Source organism: Aotus nancymaae, unplaced genomic scaffold (genome assembly GCF_030222135.1).
Source record: "Aotus nancymaae isolate 86718 unplaced genomic scaffold, 86718_ANA_hifiasm-v0.15.2.pri h1tg000059l, whole genome shotgun sequence".
Taxonomy (NCBI): domain Eukaryota; kingdom Metazoa; phylum Chordata; class Mammalia; order Primates; family Aotidae; genus Aotus; species Aotus nancymaae.
In genome coordinates, this window is record NW_026988473.1 from 27,970,430 (window position 1) to 27,993,357 (window position 22,928).

Here is a 22,928-nt window from a genome sequence, read left to right on the forward strand (position 1 = left end):
GAGTATCTACCTTAGTAACATATGAAAGAGAAAGCAGACCTAAAACTTCTTTTAAGGTAATACAGAGTAGTGAAAAATTAAAATTAAAATTAAACCAGGAAAGGTGGCTCATGCCTGTAATCCCAGAACTTTGGGAGGCTAAGGCAGGTGGATCACTTGAGGTCAAGAGTTTGAGACCAACCTGGCCAACATGGTGAAACCCCACTTCTACCAAAAATACAAAAATTAGCCGGGCATGGTGGCGCATGCCTGAAATCTCAGCTACGTGGGAGGCTGAAGCAGAAGAATCATCTGAACCTGGGAGGTGAAGGCTGCAACGTGCCAAGATCGCACCACTGGACTCCAGCACAACAGAGGGAGACTCCATCTCAAAAAACAAAAATAAAAAAGGTGTTATTTTTTTGCCTATTCAAAGCCAATAATGTGAAAGACCCCAGAAATATCCCTGTGATGACAAGAATGTGAAAAAAAGGGGTGCATTTTCACACTACTGATGAGATGATAAACCGGACTAGCTTATTTCTGAAGGAAATTTGGCAGTGTCCATCAGCAGAAGGTACATATGCTTTGACCTAACAATTCTCCCTCTAGAAATATGTTATGAAAATGTGCCTACAAGTATCCATGGACATAGAAGGTTCTCTCTGACATCATTGAGGACTGGTTAAATGAAGTATAATGTATATTTTGTCAAATTATAAAATACAGCCACAATATAAAAGGAGAAATTGTTCCTACTTCATATCCTTTCTCTTTTATTGAATTTTGTCTGACAGAAAGCTTCCATTACTTTAATTTAAAAAATATTTAACCAAATAATTTTTAATTTAGTATACTGGTTTTTAGATAAATATACACAACATTCTTTATAATGCAATGTTTTCTCACAAAAGAAATGTTTGTTGCTTTTAATGTCAAAGTTTAGCACATATTAGATTCTCTGTCGTAAGTAATACAATCTCGCCACACCAGCTGATGCCTAAATTATTCACTAGCCACTGAACTGGCATTCTTCCATCGTAGCACACATGCTGTTAATAACATTCAGGGTGCTGAATTCTATTCACAGGAAAATGCTGAAGACTCAGAAACAAATAGATGCAGACATTTTGAAGTGTGTGAGATCAGGAAGGACATCTAATCCATGATGCCATTACATCCTATTGACACAGTATATTCATGAAGCTATATGCACCTTTAAAACAAAGCTACAGGCTGGGCATGGTGGCTCACACCTGTAATCCCAAGCACTTTGGGAGGCCAAGGTGGGCAGATCACAAGGTCAGCAGTTTGAGACCAGCCTGGGCAACATGGTGATGAAACCTCATCTCTATTGAAAATACAAAAATTAGCCCAGTGTGGTGGCATGCATCTGTAATCCCAGCTACTTGGAAGGCCAAGGCAGGAGAATCGCTTGAACCTGGGAGGCAGAGGTTGCAGTGAGTCGAGATTACACCACTGCACTCCAGCCTGGGCTACAGGAGCAAGACTCCCTCTCAAATAAATAAACAAACAAACAAACAAAGCTACATATATAGCACAAGGAAAAAACTAATAACCTTTGACATTAAAGGCTTTTATTCCAAAAATTTAAAAACTACCACTAAAGTCTTCTTTTAACCCATGAGTAACTACAGTCAGCCTTCTGTACCTGTAGTTTCTACATTCATGGTCTTAACCAAGCACAAACTGGAAAATGGATGGTGCTATCTGTACAGAACAAATACAGACTTTTTTCCTTGTAAATATTCCCTAAACAATACAGTATATTAACTGTTTACAAAGCACTTACATTGTATTAGGCATTATAAGTAATCAAGAGATGATTTGAAGTATACAGGAAGCTATGCATAGGTTACGTGGAAATACTATGCCACTTTATATAATGGACTTGAGCATCTGTAGATTTTGATATTCGTGGGGAGTCCTGGAACCGATCCCTCAGATATCAAAAGACAACCACATCTAACAGGTATAAACAATTCTTTTTTTTTTTTTTTTTGATATGGAGTCTTGCTCTGTCACCCAGGCTGGAGTGCAGTGGCATAATTTCGGCTCACTGCAACCTCCACCTACTGGGTTCAAGGGATTCTCCGCCTCAGCCTCCTGAGTAGCTGGGATTACAGACATGCGCCACCACACCCAGCTAATTTTTATATTTTTAGTAGAGCTGGGGTTTCACCATGTTGGTCAGGCTGCTCTCGAACTCCTGACCTCGTGACCCACCCGCCTCAGCCTCCCAAAATGTTGGGATTACAGGCGTGAGCCACCGTACCCATCAACAATTCTTAAATATAGCCATTAAAACCTGATATAAAATGACAGATCAGCCTGGTTTACATGGTATTATATTTATTATATATTTTACAGCTACAGCATGCAAAATTAAATAAATCCACTTTGTGACCAAGCTTTTAAAAGATGTTTTTGCCCTATGCCTAACTAGTATTCTTTAACATCTATATATTACTGTCTTACAATCTAATATCACACATAAGAGGATAGTAATATCTACTTTAACTTATTAATGCACAAATGTATAAAATTAAGTAGCTTCCTCAAAAGTCACATATAAAAATCAGTAATAACATTAAGATGAAAATTCAGAGCTCCTAGTCCACTCGTTCTACACAAATTTGATATGATTATCTTCTTCATATTACTGAAATCACTTATTGAATCAAATGCACTGATTTATCATTATATAAAAAGAAATAAGTGGCTGGGTGTGGTGACTCATGCCTATAATCCCAGCACTTTGGGAGGCTGAGGAGGGGGTGGATCACTTGAGGTCAGGAGTTCGAGACCACTCTGACCACATAGTAAAACCTCTTCTCTACTAAAAACATAAAAATTAGCCAGATATGTTGGCAGGTGCCTGTAATCCCAGCTACTTGAGAGGCTGATGGGATTGTGCCACTGCACACCAGCCTGGGAAACAGAGCAAGACTCCTTCTCAAAAAAAAAAAAAAAACAGTAAGGAGTTATCACAGAGAAGTTCATTGGAGAGAATCAAACATGGATTCATTAAAATGTAGAAAAATGATTAGATGTGAAACATGATACCATTTTTCATTTCAGGAAGGAATGAAGCGAAGTTAGGAAAAAATTGGAAAGGAAGGAACCTAGAGATTACAAGTGTCTAGGCACATAGGAATCATGGAATTCTGGAACTGAAAGGGATTATAGATAACCATTAGAGGATCTAACACTTTGGATATCTAGATTGATTCCAGTGCTGTTTCCAAATGAATAGAATTTAGTACATAGCAAAGTAATAGTATTTCTTCTCCTTCTCCCTATTTCTAAGGAGTTTCATTCATTAGGTACTGTACAGGTCTCTTGAGTCACATAAATTTGTGGTTTCCCAGTACATATAAAAGTACTTCAGACCTAACTAAAATATATTCTCATGGCATAGAGCCCAAGGACAATGTTCTAAGCAAGGTACTGTAGTGTGTGTTTGTGTGTGTGTGTGTGTGTGTGTGACAGAGAGAGTCAGACAGGGTCTCACTCTGTTGCCCAGGCTGAAGTGCAGTGGCACAATCACAGTTCACTGCAGCCTTGATTTCCTGGGCTCAAGCAATCCTCCCACCTCAGCCTCCCAGGTAGCTGGGATTACAGGTGTGCTCCACCATGCTCACTTATTTTTTATTTTTTTTATAGAGGTGGAGTCCCAATATGTTGCCCAGGCTGGTCTTGAACTCCTGCGCTCAGGCAATCCTCCGTCTTTGGCCTACCAAATTGCTGGGATTACAGGCACAAGACACTATACCTCGCCCTTCATTCTGATTTTTAGAACCATGTTAATGTTGCACATGGTGAAATCAATCAATCAACAAGGACATGAGAGACCCCAAATGGAATACAAACAGAAAGGAATGAACTTAACTATATTTCAAAAATAATAACATAATCACACTGAAGGTGGGAGAGAAGGAGTTTGGGCAAGAACTAACCTAAGTAACTTTGGTACATAGTATTTTGACTACATACTCCAAGTCTAAGGCTAAAGAATAAAAGAGCTATAAATAAATGTTGTACTCTGGTTACTAAATTAGCAGTGGTAGGGGTGAACAATTCTAAAACTCCTTTAAATGTATTCCAGAATTGAGTAAATAAGTAACAACACACTGTGGCTGAGAGCCAGTTTCTTGGTGTCAAATGAGGGATTACACATAAGAAGAAAGAATGAACTCTCAGGTATCAAAACTGAACATATCAGCATGAATTTGTTATTTTAATACACAAACAGACATAGAAATATACACATAAAACTGGGTGCGGTGGCTTACACCTGTAATTCTAGTACTTGGGGAGACCAACACAGGCAATTGCTTGAGCTCAGCCTGGGCCACATGGCAAAACCCCATCTCTACAAAACAATACAAAAATTAGACAGGCGTGGTAGCGCACACCTGAAGTCCCAGTTACTCAGGAGGCTGAGGTGGGAAGATCACATGAGCCCAGGAGGTGGAGGTTGCAGTGAGCCAAGATCATGTCACCGCACTCCAGCTTGAGTGACTGAGACTCTCAAAAAACAAAAAAATACTATACACATAAACACCCACAAATACATCAACATACAGGCATACCTCAGAGATACTGCAGGTTTAATTCCAGACCACCACAATAAAGCAAATACCCCAATAAAGTGAGTCACAAATTTTTTGGTTTCCCAGTACATATAAAAGTTATGTTTACACTATACTGTAGTCTATTAAGTATGCAACAGCATTATGTCTAAAAAAAAAAAAAAGTATAGACCTTAATTTAAAAATAATTGATAGCTAAAAAAATCCTAACAGGTATCTAAGCCTTCAGCAAGTTGTAATACTTTTGCTGGTGGAGGGTCTCACCTCAATGTTGATGTCTGCTGACTCATCAGGATGATGGTTGCTGAAAGTTAAAGGGGCTTCGAGAAGTTCTTTTTTTTTTTCTTTTCTTTTTTTTGGAGACAGGGTCTCACTCTGTCACCCAGACTGGAGTGCAGTGGCACAATCTCTGCTCGCTGCAACCTCTGCCTACCAGGCACAAGCAATACTCCCACCTCAGCCTCCAAGAAGCTGGTACTACAGATGCACACCACCAAGCTCAGCTAATTTTTGTTTTTGTAGACATGAGGTCTCACAAGCTAGTCTCAAACTTCTGGGCTCAAGTGATCCTCCCACCTCAGCCTCCCCAAAGTGCTAGGATTACAGGTGTGAGTCACCACACCCAGCCAACAATTTCTTAAAGCCTACAGTAAAGTTTGCCACAATGATTTGCTCTTTCACGAAAGACTTCTCTGTAGCATTCAATGCTATTTAATGATGTTTTACCCACAGGAGAATTTATTTCAAAATTGGAGCCAATTCTCTCAAACCTTGCTGCTGGCTTTATCAACTAAGTTGACATAATAGTCTAAATCCTTGGCGATCATTTCAATAATATTCACAGCATCTTCACCAGGATTAGATTCCATCTCAAGAAACCATTTTCTTTGTTCATCCATAAGAAGCAACTCGTCTAGACCAGGAGCAGTGGCTCACACCTGTAATCCCAACACTTGGGGAAGCCGAGACAAGCTGGTCACTTGAGATCAGGAGTTCAAGACCAGCCTGGCCAACATGATAAACCTAGTCTCTACTAAAAATACAAAAATTAGCCTGGCATGGTAGCAGGTGCCTGTAATTCCAGCTACTAGGGAGGCTGAGGCAGGAGAATCGCCTGAACCCAGGAGGCAGAAGTTGCAGTGAGCCGAGATCATACCACTGTACTCCAGCCTGGGCAACAGAGACTCCGTCTCAAGAAAAAAAAAGAAGCAACTCATCAATTATTCAAGTTTAATAGTGAGATTGCAGCAACTCAGTCTCATCTTCAGGTTCCACTTCTAATTCTACTAATAGTTCTCTTGCTATTTCTACCACATCTGCAGTTACTCTCTCCATTGAGGTCATGAAGCCCTCAAAGTCATCCACGAAGATAAGAATCAACTTCTTTCAAATTCCTGTTAATGCTGCCATGAATCATGAATGCTCTTAAAGACATCTACAACAAAGCCTTTCCAGAAGGCTTTCCATTTATTTGCCCAGATGCATCAGAGGAATTACTATCTATGGCAGCTATGGCCTTACCAAATGTATTTTTTAAAGAACGAGACCTGAAAGTCAAAACGACTTCCTGATGCGTCAGCTGCAGAATGGATGCTGTGTTAACAGGCATGAAAACAACATTATATTCCCCATATATCTCCATCAGAGCTCTTGGATGACCAGGTGCCTCATCAATGAGCAGAAATTAATATTTTGAAATCTTTTTTTCTGAGCAGGTCTCAACAGTATGCTTAAAATATTCAGTAAACCATGCTGTAAATAGATATGCTCTAATGCAGGCTTTGGTATTCCATTTCTAGAACATAGGCAGAGTCAATTTAGCATAATTCTAAAGGGCTCTGGGATTTTCAGAATGGTAAATGAACCCTGGCCACAACTTCAAGTTGCCAGCTACATTATCTCAACAAAAAAGTTAGCCAGTTCTGGCCAGGTGCGGTGGCTCATGCCTGTAATCCCAACACTTTGGGAGGCCAAGGAGGGCAGATCACTTGAAATCAGGAGTTCAAGACCAGCCTGGCCAATATGGTAAAACCCTATCTCTACTAAAATACAAAAATTAGCTGGGCATGGTGGTGTGCACCTGTAATCCCAGCTACTCAGAAGGCTGAGGCAGTAGAATCACTTGAACCTGAGAGGCGGAGGTTGCCATGAACTGAGATCACACCACTGCACTCCAGCCCGAGCGACAGCGCAAGACTCCAACTCAAAAAAAAAAAAAAAAAAAAAAAAGTTAGCCTGTCCTTTGAGGTTCTGAAGCCAGGCATTGACTTCTCTCTAGCTATGAAAGTCCTACATGGCAGTTTCTTACAATATAAAGCTGTTTCATCTACATTAAAAATCTATTGTGTAGCATCACCACCTTCATCAATGACCTCAGCTAGATCTTCTGCATCGGCACTTGCTGTTCCACCTTGCACTTTTACGTTATGGAGAGGCTTCTTTCCCTAAACTGCACAAATCACCCTCTGCTAGTTTCCATCTTTTCTTCTGCATCTTCCTCACCTTTCTCCACCTTTGTAAGTCTCCATATTTTCTAACTCAAAAGGCCTAAAAGAAGTAATACCCTAGGACCAATGAGCATACCTAGCCTGTGTCCAGGTCCTGTTTTCCAAAAACCATTCTCCAATAAAAGGAAGAAGTGCTCCTTAAAGCTCCAATCCAAGGGCTGGGCAGAGCTTTGGATTGTGCTTTTTGGGCAGAAAAAGCACAAGGTAAGTCAGAACATCCTGTGGTGCCAGAAAATAAACCCTGAAGGAAGGATGGGGCCATATCGCAGGGACACTGGAGTAAGCCTAAAGAAAGATCCTCTCTCTGAACCATCTGGAATAATGTGCTGAACAAAAAACAAAGAACGATATTTACAACCCATTGAATTAAACAGAAATCTGTGGTCCATACTGAAAGAAAGGAAGAGAGGGAAAAAAAGCTCTTCCTTGAGGAAGAATTCCTAATAGAGGAACTATAGAATTAGAAAACCATTTGGCAAACCTCAGTTGTTTAAGGCCAAACTCAACAATGCTAAAATTGGTCAGTGAAAATAAGATAAAAAATAGTATATGTGAATAGTCTCAAAGCATCTCTCCACAAGATGTTGTACTTATTAATTACAGAGAAAAAAATGGTAACTTTATAGTGAAAAAAACCTGGCAGTTACACCACCTCAACCAAGTGATTAAAATTAACCTTACCAATAATGGGACAAACTGATATCATTCGCCTCTCAATATGTGTGTACACATCAGTTCTGTGAAGTTCCTGCCAAAAGCACAAAACCTGAATCTAATCTTGAGAAAACATCAGCAAAAATTAAATTGAGGGGAACAGTCTACAAAATAACCAGCCAGTCCGGGACGGTGGCTCATGCCTGTAATCCCAGCACTTTGGGAGGCCGAGGTGGGTGGATCACAAGGTCAGGAGTTCAAGACCAGCCTGACCAACACAGAGAAACCCCACACCTACTAAAAATACAAAATTTGGGGAGAGAGATCCAAGATGGCTGATGATTAGCAGCTCGGGCACGTACCTCCCAGTGAAAGCGCAAAGAACGAGAGGACGCCACACTTTCAGACGAATATTAGTTGCTCACGGACCAGGAGATTCCCAGTGGAGGAGCTCCACGGGTCGCCAGGGCGACTCTTGTGGCCGGCGTGGCGGTTTTGCTGGTGCCTTAGCACGCCAGTTCTTGGTGCAGAGTCCGGAGATTCCCGGGCAGAAAAGCACCATCAATTTTAACACCGCTGTTTTGGCCGGCTCAGTGGATTGCTCAGATTTCGGCGCAGGGAATCAACAAGTTGGACGTCAGAGACCCAGTTAGAAAGTCGGTAATTATAAAGACGACAGATGGACAAATATATAATGAAGGGAAGAAACCAGCCTAAAAAGGTAGAGAATACTCAAAATCAGAATGCCTCTCCCTCTACAGGGGATTGCAATTCCTCATCAGTAATGGAACAAGGCTTAATAGATTACACGTGTGTTCCAATAACAGAAGCAGGTTTCAAAACGTGGGTGATAAGAAACTTCTGTGAATTAAAAGAACTTGTTCTAACCCAATGCAAAGAAACTAAGAACCTTGAAAAAAGGTTTGACGAAATGTTAACGAGAATGGACAATTTAGAGAAGAATATAAGTGAATTGATGGAGCTGAAAAACACAACACGAGAACTTCGCGAAGCATGCACAAGTTTAAACAGTCGAATTGATCAAGCAGAAGGAAGGATATCAGAAGTCGAGGACCAGCTCAGTGAAATGAAACGAGAAGACAAGAACGCAGAAAAAAGGATGAAAAGGAATGAGCAAAGTCTCCAAGAAATATGGGACTATGTGAAAAGGCCTAATTTACGTTTGATAGGTGTACCTGAATGTGATGAAGAGAATGAATCCAAGTTGGAAAATACTCTTCAGGATATCATTCAGGAAAATTTTCCCAACCTGGCAAGGCAGGGTAATATTCAACTCCAGGTAATACAGAGAACACCACAAAGATATTCTTCAAGAAGACCAACCCCAAGGCACATAATCGCCAGATTTATTAGGTTTGAAATGAAGGAGAAAATACTAAGGGCAGCCAGAGAGAAAGGTCAGGTTACCCATAAAGGGAAACCTATCAGACTTACAGCAGATCTCTCAGCAGAAACCCTACAAGCCAGAAAAGAGTGGGGACCAATATTTAACATCCTTAAAGAAAAGAACTTTCAACCCAGAATTTCCTATCCAGCCAAACTAAGCTTTATAAGCGAAAGAAATTTTAAATCTTTTGCGAACAAACAAGTACTTAGAGACTTCACCACCACCAGGCCTGCTTTACAAGAGCTTCTGAAAGAAGCCCTATACATATAAAGGAACAACCAATATCAGCCTTTCCAAAAATATATCAAAAAGCAAAGAACTTTAACACAATAAAAAATTCACATCAACTAATGGGCAAAACAGCCAGCTAGCATCAAACGCCTGTATTAAACTTATATATATTTTAATTGGATAAAAAGCCAAAACCCATCGGTATGCTGCATCCGGGCCCATCTTACATGCAACAATACACAAAGACTCAGAGAGAAGGAGGAAGATTTACCAATCAAACAGAGAGTAAAAATAAACTAATAAACAAAAAGCAGGAGATGCAATTCTCGCCTCTGATAAAGTAGACTTTAAAGCAACAAAGATCAAAAGAGGCGAGGAATGACATTACATAATGGCAAAAGGATCAATGCAACAAGAAGAGCTAACGATTCTATAGATCAACGAGATAGAAAATTAACAAGGATATTCAGAACTTGAACTCAGACCCGGAACAAGTAAACTTAATAAACATTTATAGAACTCTCCACTTCAAATACACAAAACATACATTACCACCTCACACCTATTCCAAAGGTGACTATAAACATTTATAGAACTCTCCACTTCAAATACACAAAACATACATTACCACCTCACACCTATTCCAAAGGTGACTATATAATTGGAAGTAAATCATTCCTCAGTAATCGCATAGCATTTCATAGGTTTAAATTAAATATTGGTTGGCTGTTTGTTTGTTATCTTCTTCCCTTATTCCTTCCTGACTACATCATTAAGTATAATTATCAGTATAAAAGAGGTTTTCAATACCCATTACTAAATTGCATTCTAGCCTGGGCAAGAAAGCAATACTCCCATTCTCTCTCCCTCTTTCTTTTCCTTCTCCCTCCTCCCCATTCTCTCTCTCTCTTTCTCTTCCTTTTTCCTCCTTCCTATTCTCTCTCTCTCTTTCTCTTTAAAAAAAAAAAAAAAAAAATACAAAATTTGCCGGACATGGTGGCGCATGTCTGTAATCCCAGCTACTCAGGAGGCTGAGGCAGGAGAATTGCTTGAACCTGGGAGGCGGACGTTGCTCTGAACCAAGATCACACCATTGCACTCCAGCCTGGGCAAAAAGAGCAAAACTCCACCTAATAAATGCATAAATAAATAAAGCATGCTTCAAAAGTGTCAGAGGCATGAAGGCAAAGAGAGACGTAAGGAGAGACCGGGCGCAGTGGCTCACGTCTGTAATCCCAGCACTTTGGGAAACCGAGGCGGGTGGATCACAATTTAGGAGATCAAGACCATCCGGGCCAACATGGTGAAACCCCGTCTCTACTAAAAATACAAAAAAATTAGCTGGGCATGGTGGTTCACACCTGTAGTCCCAGCTACCTGGGAGACTGAGGCAGGAGAATTCCCTGAACCCAGGAGGCAGAGATTGCAGTGAGCCAAGATCACGCCACTGCACTACAACCTGGGCGACAGTGTGAGACTCCATCTCAAAAAAAAAAAAAGAAAAAGGAAGACGTAAGGAGCTGCTACAGCTGTCGGGCCTTAAGCCGGGTGCTGTGTGAAGGAGGTTCCGTGCAGGTGTACTGACTCTGACCGAAGGCAGAGCCTACCCCCTAACGTTTCACAACCAAGCAGCATACTCTAGAATTCACATTTTATTGTGAGGCCTTCACAGACGACCAATCATGCAACCAATATTCAACACAGAGGCAGAAGACAGGGGAACAAAGCACAACCCTGGCTAGAGAGACCAACACGCCAACAGATGAGCTGAATGGTCCCGAAGTCCATAGGATGCCCTGGGTGGGGATGGGGTGAAGTTGTGGGGGTGGTGGCTGCTTCTCTCCAGGTGGCAGCAGATGCCAAAATCGGAAGAAAGCTTCAGAGCTCTCCTGGGCACAGCCTCTAAAAGCGTCTTGAACAGGGCCGGGTCCTGGCATATGACTCTCCCAAATGGGTCTATTCTCATTATCTCAGCCACCTTTCACTTTCTGTGGGTTCGTTTTACCAGGTGTTGTCACCAAAGTCCATTATAGATGTTTATCGCTGAAGGGGCAAAGGGGGAGCGACTTTGCTGTGAGCTCAGTGCCTCTTGACATGAGTGACTCCATTTTGAGACATGAGAATCACATCATTATGATATATCATCAGATTAGAGGATACTAATGAGACAGGGCAAATAATGTAACATGTGACCAAGGACTGAATTCTGAGCCAGAAAAAAAGGTCCATTAGTGGGACAGTTGGCAAAATCTAAATAAAGTCAGGAAATTAGCTAACAGTATTGAACTGATTTTAATTTCCTCAAAACCAAATCATATTTTGAATAGTTTAAATATGGGCCCCACATGGTGGCTCATGACTACAGTCCCAGCTACTCAGGAGTATGAGGCAGAAGGATTGCTTGTGCCCAGGGGTTTGATGTTGCAGTGAGCTATGACTGCACCATTGCACTCCAGCTGGGCCACAAAGCAAGACCCTGTCTTTAAAAAAAAAAAATAGTTTAAATAGTTCATCGAATCAATAATATTGAATTGATGTTAACTGATGATGATTTTGATAAATTGTACTGCAGTTGTACAAGAGAATGTCCTTATGTTTAGGAAGTGTTTAGAGGTAAAACAGCTTCATATCAAACCCTGTAAGAAAAGGTAGGTGGGTGGGTAGATGGGTGTGGGTGTGTACGGAGAGAAAGAATGATTTATAAAAGTAGGATGGTCAAATATTAACATTTGAAATATTAGGGAATCTGGGTGAAGGATAAACAGGAATCCTTTGTAATATTTTTACTTTTTTGTACGCCTAAATTTACTTATTTTGTATATTGAAGATAATTTCAATGTAAAAGTTAAAAAAGAACCAAAAAAGTTTAAGCCCCTCTTGTTCTCTCTCCTTGTTCCAATTTTTTTTTTCTTTTTCTTTTTTTTTTTATTTTGATACAGTCTCGCTCTGTTGCCCAGGCTGGAGTGCAATGGCACAATCTTGGCTCATTGCAACCTCCACCTCCTGGGTTCTAGCAATTCTCCTGCCTCAGCTTCCCAAGTAGCTAGGATTACAGGCGCCTGCCACCATGCCAGGCTAATTTTTAGTAGAGATGGGGTTTCACCATGCTGTCCAGGCTGGTCTCGAACTCCCAACCTCAGGCGATCCATCCACCTCAGCCTCCCAAAGTACTAGCTTACAGACGTGAGCCACTGCACCCGGCCTCTCCAACTACTTCTTTTGTTCTTTGTCTACCCATTAGATTGCAAGCATCATGAAAGCAGAGATTCGTTTTGTTTTCCTCCAGTATAAGCAGCACCAAGCACCACACTTTACATCTTAGAGACACTAAATATTTTGATATTTAATCTTGGACCATATTACAGTTTCTACTCATGTATCTTTTCATTGATACAATTTTAATACATTCTACTGGTGGATGTGTACATAAAATGTGGTACATTATCTATATAATGGTTTACTTGGCAATAAAAAATAAGTATTGATACATCCTACAACATGGATGAACCTTGAAAACATTATGTTAAGTGAAAAAAAAAGCCAGTCAAAAAGGACCACATGTTGTATGATTACACGTATATGACACATCCAGAATAGGTGATCTACACAGGCAGAAAGTAGATTAGTAGTTGCTTAGGGCTGGGGGTGATGGACAGACTAGGGAACAATGGCTAAAAGTCACAGAGGCTTCTTTTGAGGGTAATGTAAATATTCTAAAATCATGTCAGGTGAGAAATAATTTGGCCAAAAAAAATTTTAACTTGAAATTTTAATTGATTGTGTTGATGATGGCACAACTATAAATATGCTAAAAGCTATTAAATTATACACTTTAAATGAATGAAGTTGAAGGTATGTAAATTATATTTCAATAAAGCTGTTTTTAAAAACTAACAAAAAAGAACTCTGCTAAAATTTGTAATACAAATTCTCTCTATATATATATGCAATGGTTTATTATTTGGCAATAAAAAGAAATAAGTATTGATACTTCCTACAACATGGATGAACCTTGAGAACATTAAGTTAATATATAATGCTTGATATATGCAGCATCTGTGTCTATGTCAAGTCCTTTATGTAGTATACATTTGCAGCCACAGGTATGGCATTGAAAACCATTTCATTACAGAATTTCCTAATCTTCTGTTAAAACTAAACTCAGTTGACAACCTTGTATTTGTCTAATAAAGATTCTCAAACAATAACTACTTTATGATATAGAAATTACCAGCAATTTCATCCCAATGCTGAGCTTTTTTTAGATTAAGAGTGGCTTAGTGAGAGAAAATGCTCAAGACCAGTCAACCCTGGCTCCTTCTCTGCTCTGCTCTCAAGGGTAATTCTGGGGTCATCTCTCCCTTAGAAGTCTTCCCTGCCCCTCAGATTAGGCTAAATGCTCTCCTTTGGGCTCCTATATCACCCTGACATACTCTCTACCCTGGCATTTACTAAAGCAAACTATTTTTCCCCTCCATTAAATGATGAACATGTATAAATCACCTTTGTGTTCTCAGCACCTAGCACAGTACCAGAATCCAAAATGGGCTCAACAAAATTTGTGAAGGTAAACCTACAGTGTTAATTTGAACCTGTCTGACTCATGTAAGTCTCAGTTTTCTACTTATCAAAGAGTAATGCCACCCAGTCTTAACTAACTCATAGAGAAGTGAGAAACAAACTAGAAAATATATAGAAAGGTACTTTGAAAAAATGATCCATTATACATACACAGTGTTTCATTATAAGGTACCCTATATAAAATAGTAGTTATTATTTTATGGGTCCTCCTATGTAGCTTAATTTTGTTACAGAACCTTTGGTACTTCTGGATCTAAGAAGGCTTGAGAAGAATGCCCTAAAGAACAGGTATGTCTAAATTAGCTGTTTATCATTACATACCTTTTTGTTAACTATTACATGCAAAATAGCATTTTTAAAAACTCAGTAGTAATTAGTAAAGTAGCAAAGAATATAACTCCTATACAGGTTATTTTTACAGCCCACTTTCCTGTCTCTGTTCTGAAATGACTCAGTACTGCAGGCTAAAATTCTATATTAAAAAAAAGAAAAAAGAAATTCATGACCTGAATGTTGCCACCACACCTCATAAATACAGCACCTTCTCCTGCTAAAGCCTTTTATGCATTTAAGAGCCCTACGTGTTCTTGACAGAAACCATACTCAAGCAGCTGAATTTAGAACATGCTGACCTTAAGCAAATCAATGCCCTTAGCATGTACTTCTGGCTTGCATCACCGCAAGAGTTAGACAGCCTCACCATCTATAGTAGTCAACAATTTCTGGCCACTGTCCCCTGTCTATTTTAAGATATCCCTACTACACTTCTGTATTGCACAAAGAAATAGAATAACACATAAACCTATGTTTAAACACAAATCATTTACCTTGGAAATCAGGATATGTGCCTTGCTACTATGCTTTGCTCAAAAATATTTAATTTGGTTAGTTTCCATGTCCTGCTTTCATTTATGAAATAAAAAATATTTTGACAAAGGTTTAAAAATCAAGTATAAGACACTTTAGTTTACTGCCTAATCAGATTTGTAAGTGACCTAGTCATAAACTAGGCCAGAATTGGCAGGGTCCCAAAGTACAAACAAATACTGAAAGAGTAATGGCTATCTGCCACTTTCATGCAAAATTACACTAAATATTAAAATAGTACTTGATTAAGGACTACAATATATTTTCACCAACATATCTTAATATTTACTAACTCTTCTAACTCTTGGATCTAAATGACATAAAGTCTATTTTTAATTTTTTATCCAGGCAACACCGACCAAAATGCCTGCACTGGTCTTTGTTTACAAATAAAAGTCTCTTATTTTTCACTCTAAACACAGAGCCTGTAATTTAGCATAGCAATTGTATAGCTTCTGAACATCAGGTATATTATTCACCTTAAATTTATATATAAACACAAATTAGAAACTACTAATTGTATTTAGCAATTATTCATAGACTCTTTTTTCATTCCTAAGACAAAGTTTAATATTTGTGCAAAGGCCTAATGCTAGAAAACAGTATCATAAAATATTTAGCATTTTAGATTGCTTTTTAAAGGAGTTCCTTTATTCCCTTGAAAGATTTAGTAAACCAATAGACATTCTCAGGTATGAAAAAATAAGACTTTTCTTTTTTACTCTGGTGGAAAAGATTTCAAATAAAGAAAATGAGGTAATTCTGATATGCAGAATAATGCAGGACCCAAATGAAGTGAAGTCATTTACTAGCAAGGGAACTAAATATAGGGCCCAAGCAGCTGAAGCCTGAGAGTTTATATAATATGCTAGCTCACTACTAAAAGCTCTCAAGACAGAATCCATAGAGCACCAAGGGAAAAAAATAAAAGCACTATTCTTCTCATACTGTTAAATAAGATTTACAATTTTTTTCCAGAAAAAAATTAAAAGCTAATCTCGCATATTGGAAAAAATCTTTTGGGGAACACAGATACCAAGTAAATCTAATTATCTGATACTAAGCAAGACCTACTACCCTGCAACAACAGCAAAATTAAAATTTTAAATAATCTAAAAAGTTTTAATGGTATCTAGCACTCTACTACTAAAACTCACACAATCAAGAATATACTAAGATATAGAGCCAAAAGAATGAAAGTCAGTATATCAAAGATGTATCTACAATCCGGTGTTTACTGCAGCACTATTCACACAGCCAAGATTTGGAATGAACCTAAGTGTCCATCAACAAATGAATAGATAAAGAAAATGTGGTACAGGCCAGGCGAAGTGGCTCAGGCCTGTAACCCCAGCACTTTGGGAGGCCGAGGGTGGACCACTAGTAGATCAGGAGTTTGGGACCAGACTGACCAACGTGGTGAAACCCCATCTCTACTAAAAATACAAAAATTAGCTAGGCGCGGTGGTGTGCGCCTATAATTCCAGCTACTCAGGAGGTTGAGGCAGGAGAATTGCTTGAACCCAGGAGGCGGAGGTTGCAGTGAGCCGAGATTGCGCCACTGTGCTCCAGCCTGGGTGACAGAGCGAGACTCTGCCTCAAAAAAAAAGAAAAAAAAGAAAATATGGTACATATACACAATGGAGAAAAAGAATGAGATCTTGTCAACTGTAACAACATGGATGGAACTGGAGGGCATCAAGTTACGTGAAATAAGCCAAGCACAGAAAGACAAAACTTCACAATATTCTAACTCATATGTGGGAGCTAAAAATTAAAACAATTGAACTCATGGAGATAGAGAGTAGAATGATGGTTACTGGAGTCTGGGAAGGGTAGTAGATGGGGGCAGGGAGTGGAGATGGTTAATGTGTACAAATATATAGTTAGAACGAATAATATCTAGTATTTGATAGCACAACCAAGTGACCACAGTCAACAATTTATTGCACATTTTAAAATGACTAAAGGAGTCTAATTGGAATGTTTGTAACACAAAGAAATGACAAATGCTTGAAAAAAAAGAATATTCCATTTACCCTGATATGATTATTATGCACTGTATGCCTATATCAAAATCTCATATACCCTATAAATGTATATACCTATTGTGATCCATAAAAATAAAAATAATGTTTTTAAAACGAGGTATGTTAGGCTGTATTTCTAATTTCTAATACATCCTTTTTTTGTTTTTTGCAAGAGGGTTTCACTGTATCACTCAGGCAGAGCGCAGTGGCATTATCATAGCTCACTGTAGCCTCTAACACCTGGACTCAAGGGATGCTCCTACCTCAACCTCTTGAGTAGCTAAGACTATAGGCACTTACCACCAATCCTGGCTCTTTTTTTTTTTTTTTTTTTTTTCCCCCAGTAGAAGCAGGGTCTCACTCTGTGGCCCAGGCTGGTCTTAAACTCCTGGCCTAAAGCAATCGTCCCACTTCCCAAATTGCTGAAACTACAGGTGTGAGCCACCAAGCCTGACTCTAATACATATTTTAATAAACTTTACTATCACTTAGTCACAATGTGCAATTCCTTCTGATAACCTACTAGTAGGGCAGATATTTAGAGCTGATTTGTGTAGGAGCTAATTAATTTCTCCTTTATTTTGTATTGGGCACTACAGCATACACTTGCAAGAAGGGTAATCAGGTACAGTGCAAAGGCAGATGCAGTATCAGAAAATACCCCTTGGTGGGTCTAAATTCATATCCTCCACGTTCTAACCATTTCTAACAATAAACTGCATGTTTTTGTCTATTAACTTATGAACAGGCCGGGTGCGGTGGCTCACGCCTGTAATCCCAGCACTTGGGGAGGCCGAGGCGGGTGGATCACAAGGTCAACAGATCGAGACCATCCTCATCAACATGGTGAAACCCCGTCTCTACTAAAAATACAAAAAATTAGCTGGGCATGGTGGCACATGCCTGTAATCCCAGCTACTCAGGAGGCTGAGGCAGGAGAATTGCCTGAACCCAGGAGGCGGAGGTTGCAGTGAGCCGAGATCGCGCCATTGCACTCCAGTCTGGGTAATAAGAGCGAAACTCTGTCTCAAAAAAAAAAAAAAGAAAAACTTATGAATGACTAATATTGACAGATCCTATATTTGTCTATATTTCATGGCAGGTCCATCATGTTGGACCTTGTAGGGCTGTGGCATATACCAAGATTATAAATTCATTCAGGCTTATATGAAAATAATTTATGCTCAAAGTTATTAAACTATGAATTCAAAGCCATTTTACATTCCAGAATGAGTTTTTGGTATTCTGAATCTTGGCAATCATTAGTTAGCCCTTCAGGCTAGTGTTATTTTAATCATGACATTGTAGTACTTTATCAATATTTACATGGGCATTATTTTCTTCTTTAACTTCCCCCCAGCACCAAGCATACCCATAGTATACATGTGGATAGAACATAATAAAACTGGTTATGATCAGGTGACCTAAAGATTCATGGGAACCAAAGAAGTATATTTGAATCTTAAAATCATTAATCAGAATAACTTTCTGAATTCCTATACAGGTTGAGTATCCCAAATCCAAAAATCTGAAACATTTTGGGCAATGAGATGACACCCAAAGGAAACAAACTGTCAGATTTGCGGTGCTTTAACTGGTTGGCAGTGCAAATATTCCAAAATCTGAAATCCAAAATACTTCTGGTCCCAAGAGTTTCAGATAAGGGCTACTCAAACCTGTATATAATTTTTCTAAATGTTCAGTCAAATATGATTATGTCTTTAACAAACTATTTCTCTCAAGTACTGAAACACCCAAAGATATATACAAAAATTATGGTAAATAAATACTTTCCAACATTTAAAGACTTCTGTTTAATCATTATTAATCATCTATTATTCCTTCAAGTCTTCCATTTAAAATAAAAATACCAGCTGTCTTTAGCATGGAACTTTGCAGTGGAGATTTCTATTCTGCTTGGGGAAATTTTATGTCTTGATTTTTAAAATCTCTTTAAAACAAAGCTAAATTGGTCTTCTCTTGATTTCCTTATTTAACTGAAGCAGTCTCTTATACCACAAACACACACAAAATTATTTCATTTAGAAGAAATTTAACATTCACTAATAACCAAAAAGTATGCAGTTGTCACCTACCTGTAGTACCGAGATTGTAAATACGTTGAACAAACAGTCTTTGATACATGACTGGCCGACCCAAAGTCTATTACTTTAACCCTGTATGGCTGCCGAACAGGATCCACCAACATAATATTCTCTGGCTTGAGATCAGCATGAATTAAACCAAGACTTTTCAATTTTTTCAGTGCAGTGGCCACTTGTTGAAGAATGGGCCGAATCACTTTTAGTGGCAGGGGACTAAATTTATTTTGTTTCAGAAAGTCATACAAGTTTTGTTCCAGCATCTCAAACACTAAACAAGTATGGTTACGGTGCTGAAAGCATTCATAAGCTCGTACAAAGTTATATTCATCAGCATTTTCAGTACTGAGCCTTGCTAATATGCTCACTTCTATTTGACCTTGACGTGCATAAGAAGGATGATTCTTCAAAATTTTGATTGCTACAATTTCATTTGTCCCTCTTTTCCAGCATTTAACTACCTGGCCAAACGTGCCTCGACCAAGAAAATCAAGGACTTCGTAAGTATTTTTCATGGAGCATAAGACTTCATGTTGTACTAACTGATAGTCACCTTCTCCAGTGGTACAATTCTGTTTTGATCCTGTGGTAGTTGTCACAACTGTCACTGGATTTCCCATGTTGGTTTGCAACATTGCAGGAAGTATGGACAATTCATCGACAATCTGCATTGCGCTGCTATGATTATCCAACTCCTCACTCTTGCGCTTCAATCCACATCGCTGGGGGCCTTCTAGGAAATGCAATCTGTTTCGCCACGCCCCAATCTGAGGTGCCTGCACTTGAGCTTGCTGCGTCTGAGCTGCTATGACCTTTGTAGCACCTGCAGTGTTTTTCAACACAACAGCACTTGTCTGCAATGAAAAGTTGTGTCCTCGAGGTCTATTAAATGGTATCTTTGTCTGAAAAGCACTACCCTTTGTGGGAGGATGAGAATTTCCAAAGTCTCTACCATTCACATAGGTCCGTGGATAGTTTCTTTCCTGGAAAACGCAACTGCTTGGCTCTACTTTGAGTTTCTTCACACTACAAAAGGCACTTGACTGAGTTTGATAAACATATGGTGGGTAGACCAAGACTTGTGAGGCCATACCTGCCAAAAAAAAGGCGGGGAGGAGAAGAAATATTAATGTCAACAAATTTTTTTTTAAATTTTAAATCTCAGGAAGAAAATTCTTAATGGTCAAATTCACAATTTGTAAAAAAGTAATTAATTTTCACTAAGATAGTTTTTTTCCCCTTGGAGAAAATAACTATCTTTAATATCTCCATTTTAGTTAATTGGTGTTTCAGCTATTCTGAGTATTGCATTAAAAGGCTGAGAATAAAGAATCAAGTGCATTTAATTACTTTACAAATATTTACCAAGAAGCTGAAATGGCCATTATGCCCTAGAAACGATGCCAACCATTTTCCCTCAAAAGTACAGATCACTGTAATCCCAGCACTTTGAGAGGCTGAGGCAGTTGGATGGCTTGAGGTCAGGAATTCGAAACTAGCCTGGCCAACATGATAAAGAAACCCCAACTCTAATAATACAAAAATTAGCTAAGCGTGGTGGTGTATGCCTGTGGTCCCAGCTACTTGAGAGGCTGAGGGAGGAGAATCGCTTGAACCCAGAAGGCGGAGGTTGCAGTGAGCCGAGATTGCGCCACTGCACTTCACCTTGTGAGACAGAGCAAGACTCTGTCTCAAAAAAAAAAGTACAGATCCTTCAACAGTACACATTTGACAAAACATTCTAGTACGAAATTAAAACTTATGAACCAATGACAAGCAAAGAAAATACACATTATATAAACATAGTTTATAGCCATATTTCTTAAACCTAAAGCCCAAGAATTGCCTCAGGAAGAAAAAATTACCTATGTCTGCTTTAACAATATATACATACAGAGACAGAGAAAGAGAGAGGCAGGGATTTTTTTTTTTTTTTGAGACGGAGTTTAGCTATTGTCACACAGGCTAGAGTGCAATGGTGCAATCTCAGCTCACTGTAACCTTGGCCTCCTGTGTTCAAGCGATTCTTCTGCCTCAGCCTCCCGAGTAGCTGTGATTACAGGCACCCGCCACCACACCCAGCTAATTTTTGTATTTTTAGTAGAGAGGGAGTGGATCACCTGATCCAAAGTGCTGGGATTACAGGTGTGAGCCACCGCACCCAGTCTTTTGGCAGGTGTTTTAAATAAAATTAGGGTGCCCATTTCATGAATAGCTGACCCTATATTCTATTTACTAAATATGCTATCCTTTGATCTTAAAAAGCATTATATTACAAAGACAAGTTAATGACTTTCTACCCAGTTATATCTGTGTTCCCATTCTTCTGAATTTGTACTTTATTATACGGATATTCCTTTAAACTTCCTCCAAATATAGTCCTTAGTTCACTCATATTTTTAAAATAGATTTAAAATCATTCTAAGGTTCTCAAGGACTGAATGACATTCTATTTATTTTATGCCTGCATCCAAAAAGCATGTGAAGTTACTGAGGGTGAAACAGCCAATATTTTTAACACACAACCATTAAGTATATAATGATTTTATAAACATTATTTGATTCAGATATGACATAGATAAGAAAGAGGATCCAGTTTTATGATGGCATACTTAATGTTCTACCCGACCTTATTTTACCAACTCAGAATTTATAAAATATGAAATCAACCTAGCAACTGCTGACCTGTCTATAGGAACTCAAAACATACACATACACAAGAATGAATCCTCAGGACCACAGCTAGAAAAACTAATAATTACACAGGTATTCGATCTGCCTTCCATCTACATGGTCTGCTACAACAATATATAAACACGTACATCAAAACCACCATTTGACAGAATCATCACTTTAAGTAATACTCTATGTTTTCTACTTGCACAGAATTATCTTGGAGTTTCCCTAATGGTAAAATCCTAATACAAATGATCAAGTGTAAAAATAAGCTGAGAAGCCAGATATAGGAACTTTGCATTATGTTCTCTTAATGCTTTTCTACACATCTACCCTTTCTTCTTTTTTTTGTTTTGAGACAGGGTCTTGCTCTGTCACCAGGCTGGAGTGCAGTGGTACGATCTCAGCTCACTGCAACTTCTGCCTCCCAGGTTCAAGCGATTCTCCTGCCTCACCCTCCCTAGTAGCTGGAACTACAGGTGTGCACCCTCATGCCCGGCTAAGTTTTTGTATTTTACTAGAGACAGGGTTTCACCATGTTGGCCAGGATGGTCTCAATCTCTTGACCTTGTGATCCACCCACGTCGGCCTCCAAAAGTGCTGGGATTACAGGTGTGAGCCACGGCACCCGGCCCCCTTGCTCCTTTTAACAAGGTCTCGCCTAGGCTGCAGTGCAGTGGCACAATCATACTTCACTGTGGCCTCCAACTCCTGGCCTCAAGTGATCCTCCCATTTCAGGCTCCAAAATGTTGGGATTACATGCATGAGCCACTGCACCCTGACTCACATCTACTATTGAACATTATTAAAACTCTCTCAGATTTCAATCAAAGTAAAGTATTATCTTCTTGCTGAAGCCTCTCCAGAAATAAACTCACCCTCCAGACAGAGGGTAAGCATTCAATGCTCTCCCAGTAGTTCCTAAATTCTTCTCATTTTGCAATTACAACATTTCATTATATTGTAATTGTCAGTGTATACATCTGTCTGTCACATTAGATCTAAAGCAAAGTGCCAAGGATATAGAGTTGGTATTCAATAAATGTTGGTTTCTTGAAATATCTTCATTTTCTACAATTAAAAAATCTGTATTATATTAACTGTGTAGTCTCATACTCCTTTAACAAATCACAAATATCAGTTCTTTGACTCAGAATCAACAGATTACCATCACAATCTGTAATGTCCATAATATTAAAAATAAGAGCAACCACCTACTGAGCACTTACTATTCAACAGTTTAACACTTTATTTACAATATTTTATCTAATCATAG

The 22,928-nt window shown here is 39.0% G+C and overlaps 1 protein-coding gene across 7 annotated transcripts in view; it reads right to left on the reverse strand.

The window, feature by feature from the left end:
* Nucleotides 1-22,928, reverse strand: part of HIPK3 (homeodomain interacting protein kinase 3) — a 107,953-nt gene that overhangs the window by 51,320 nt on the left and 33,705 nt on the right. For all 7 annotated transcript variants that reach the window (XM_012452309.2, XM_012452305.2, XM_012452303.2 and 4 more), the window contains exon 2: nucleotides 18,970-20,068. In XM_012452309.2, coding sequence (XP_012307732.1) covers nucleotides 18,970-20,066 — 1,097 coding nt within the window. In that variant the 5' untranslated portion in view covers nucleotides 20,067-20,068. The remainder of the gene's footprint in view (nucleotides 1-18,969; nucleotides 20,069-22,928) is intronic.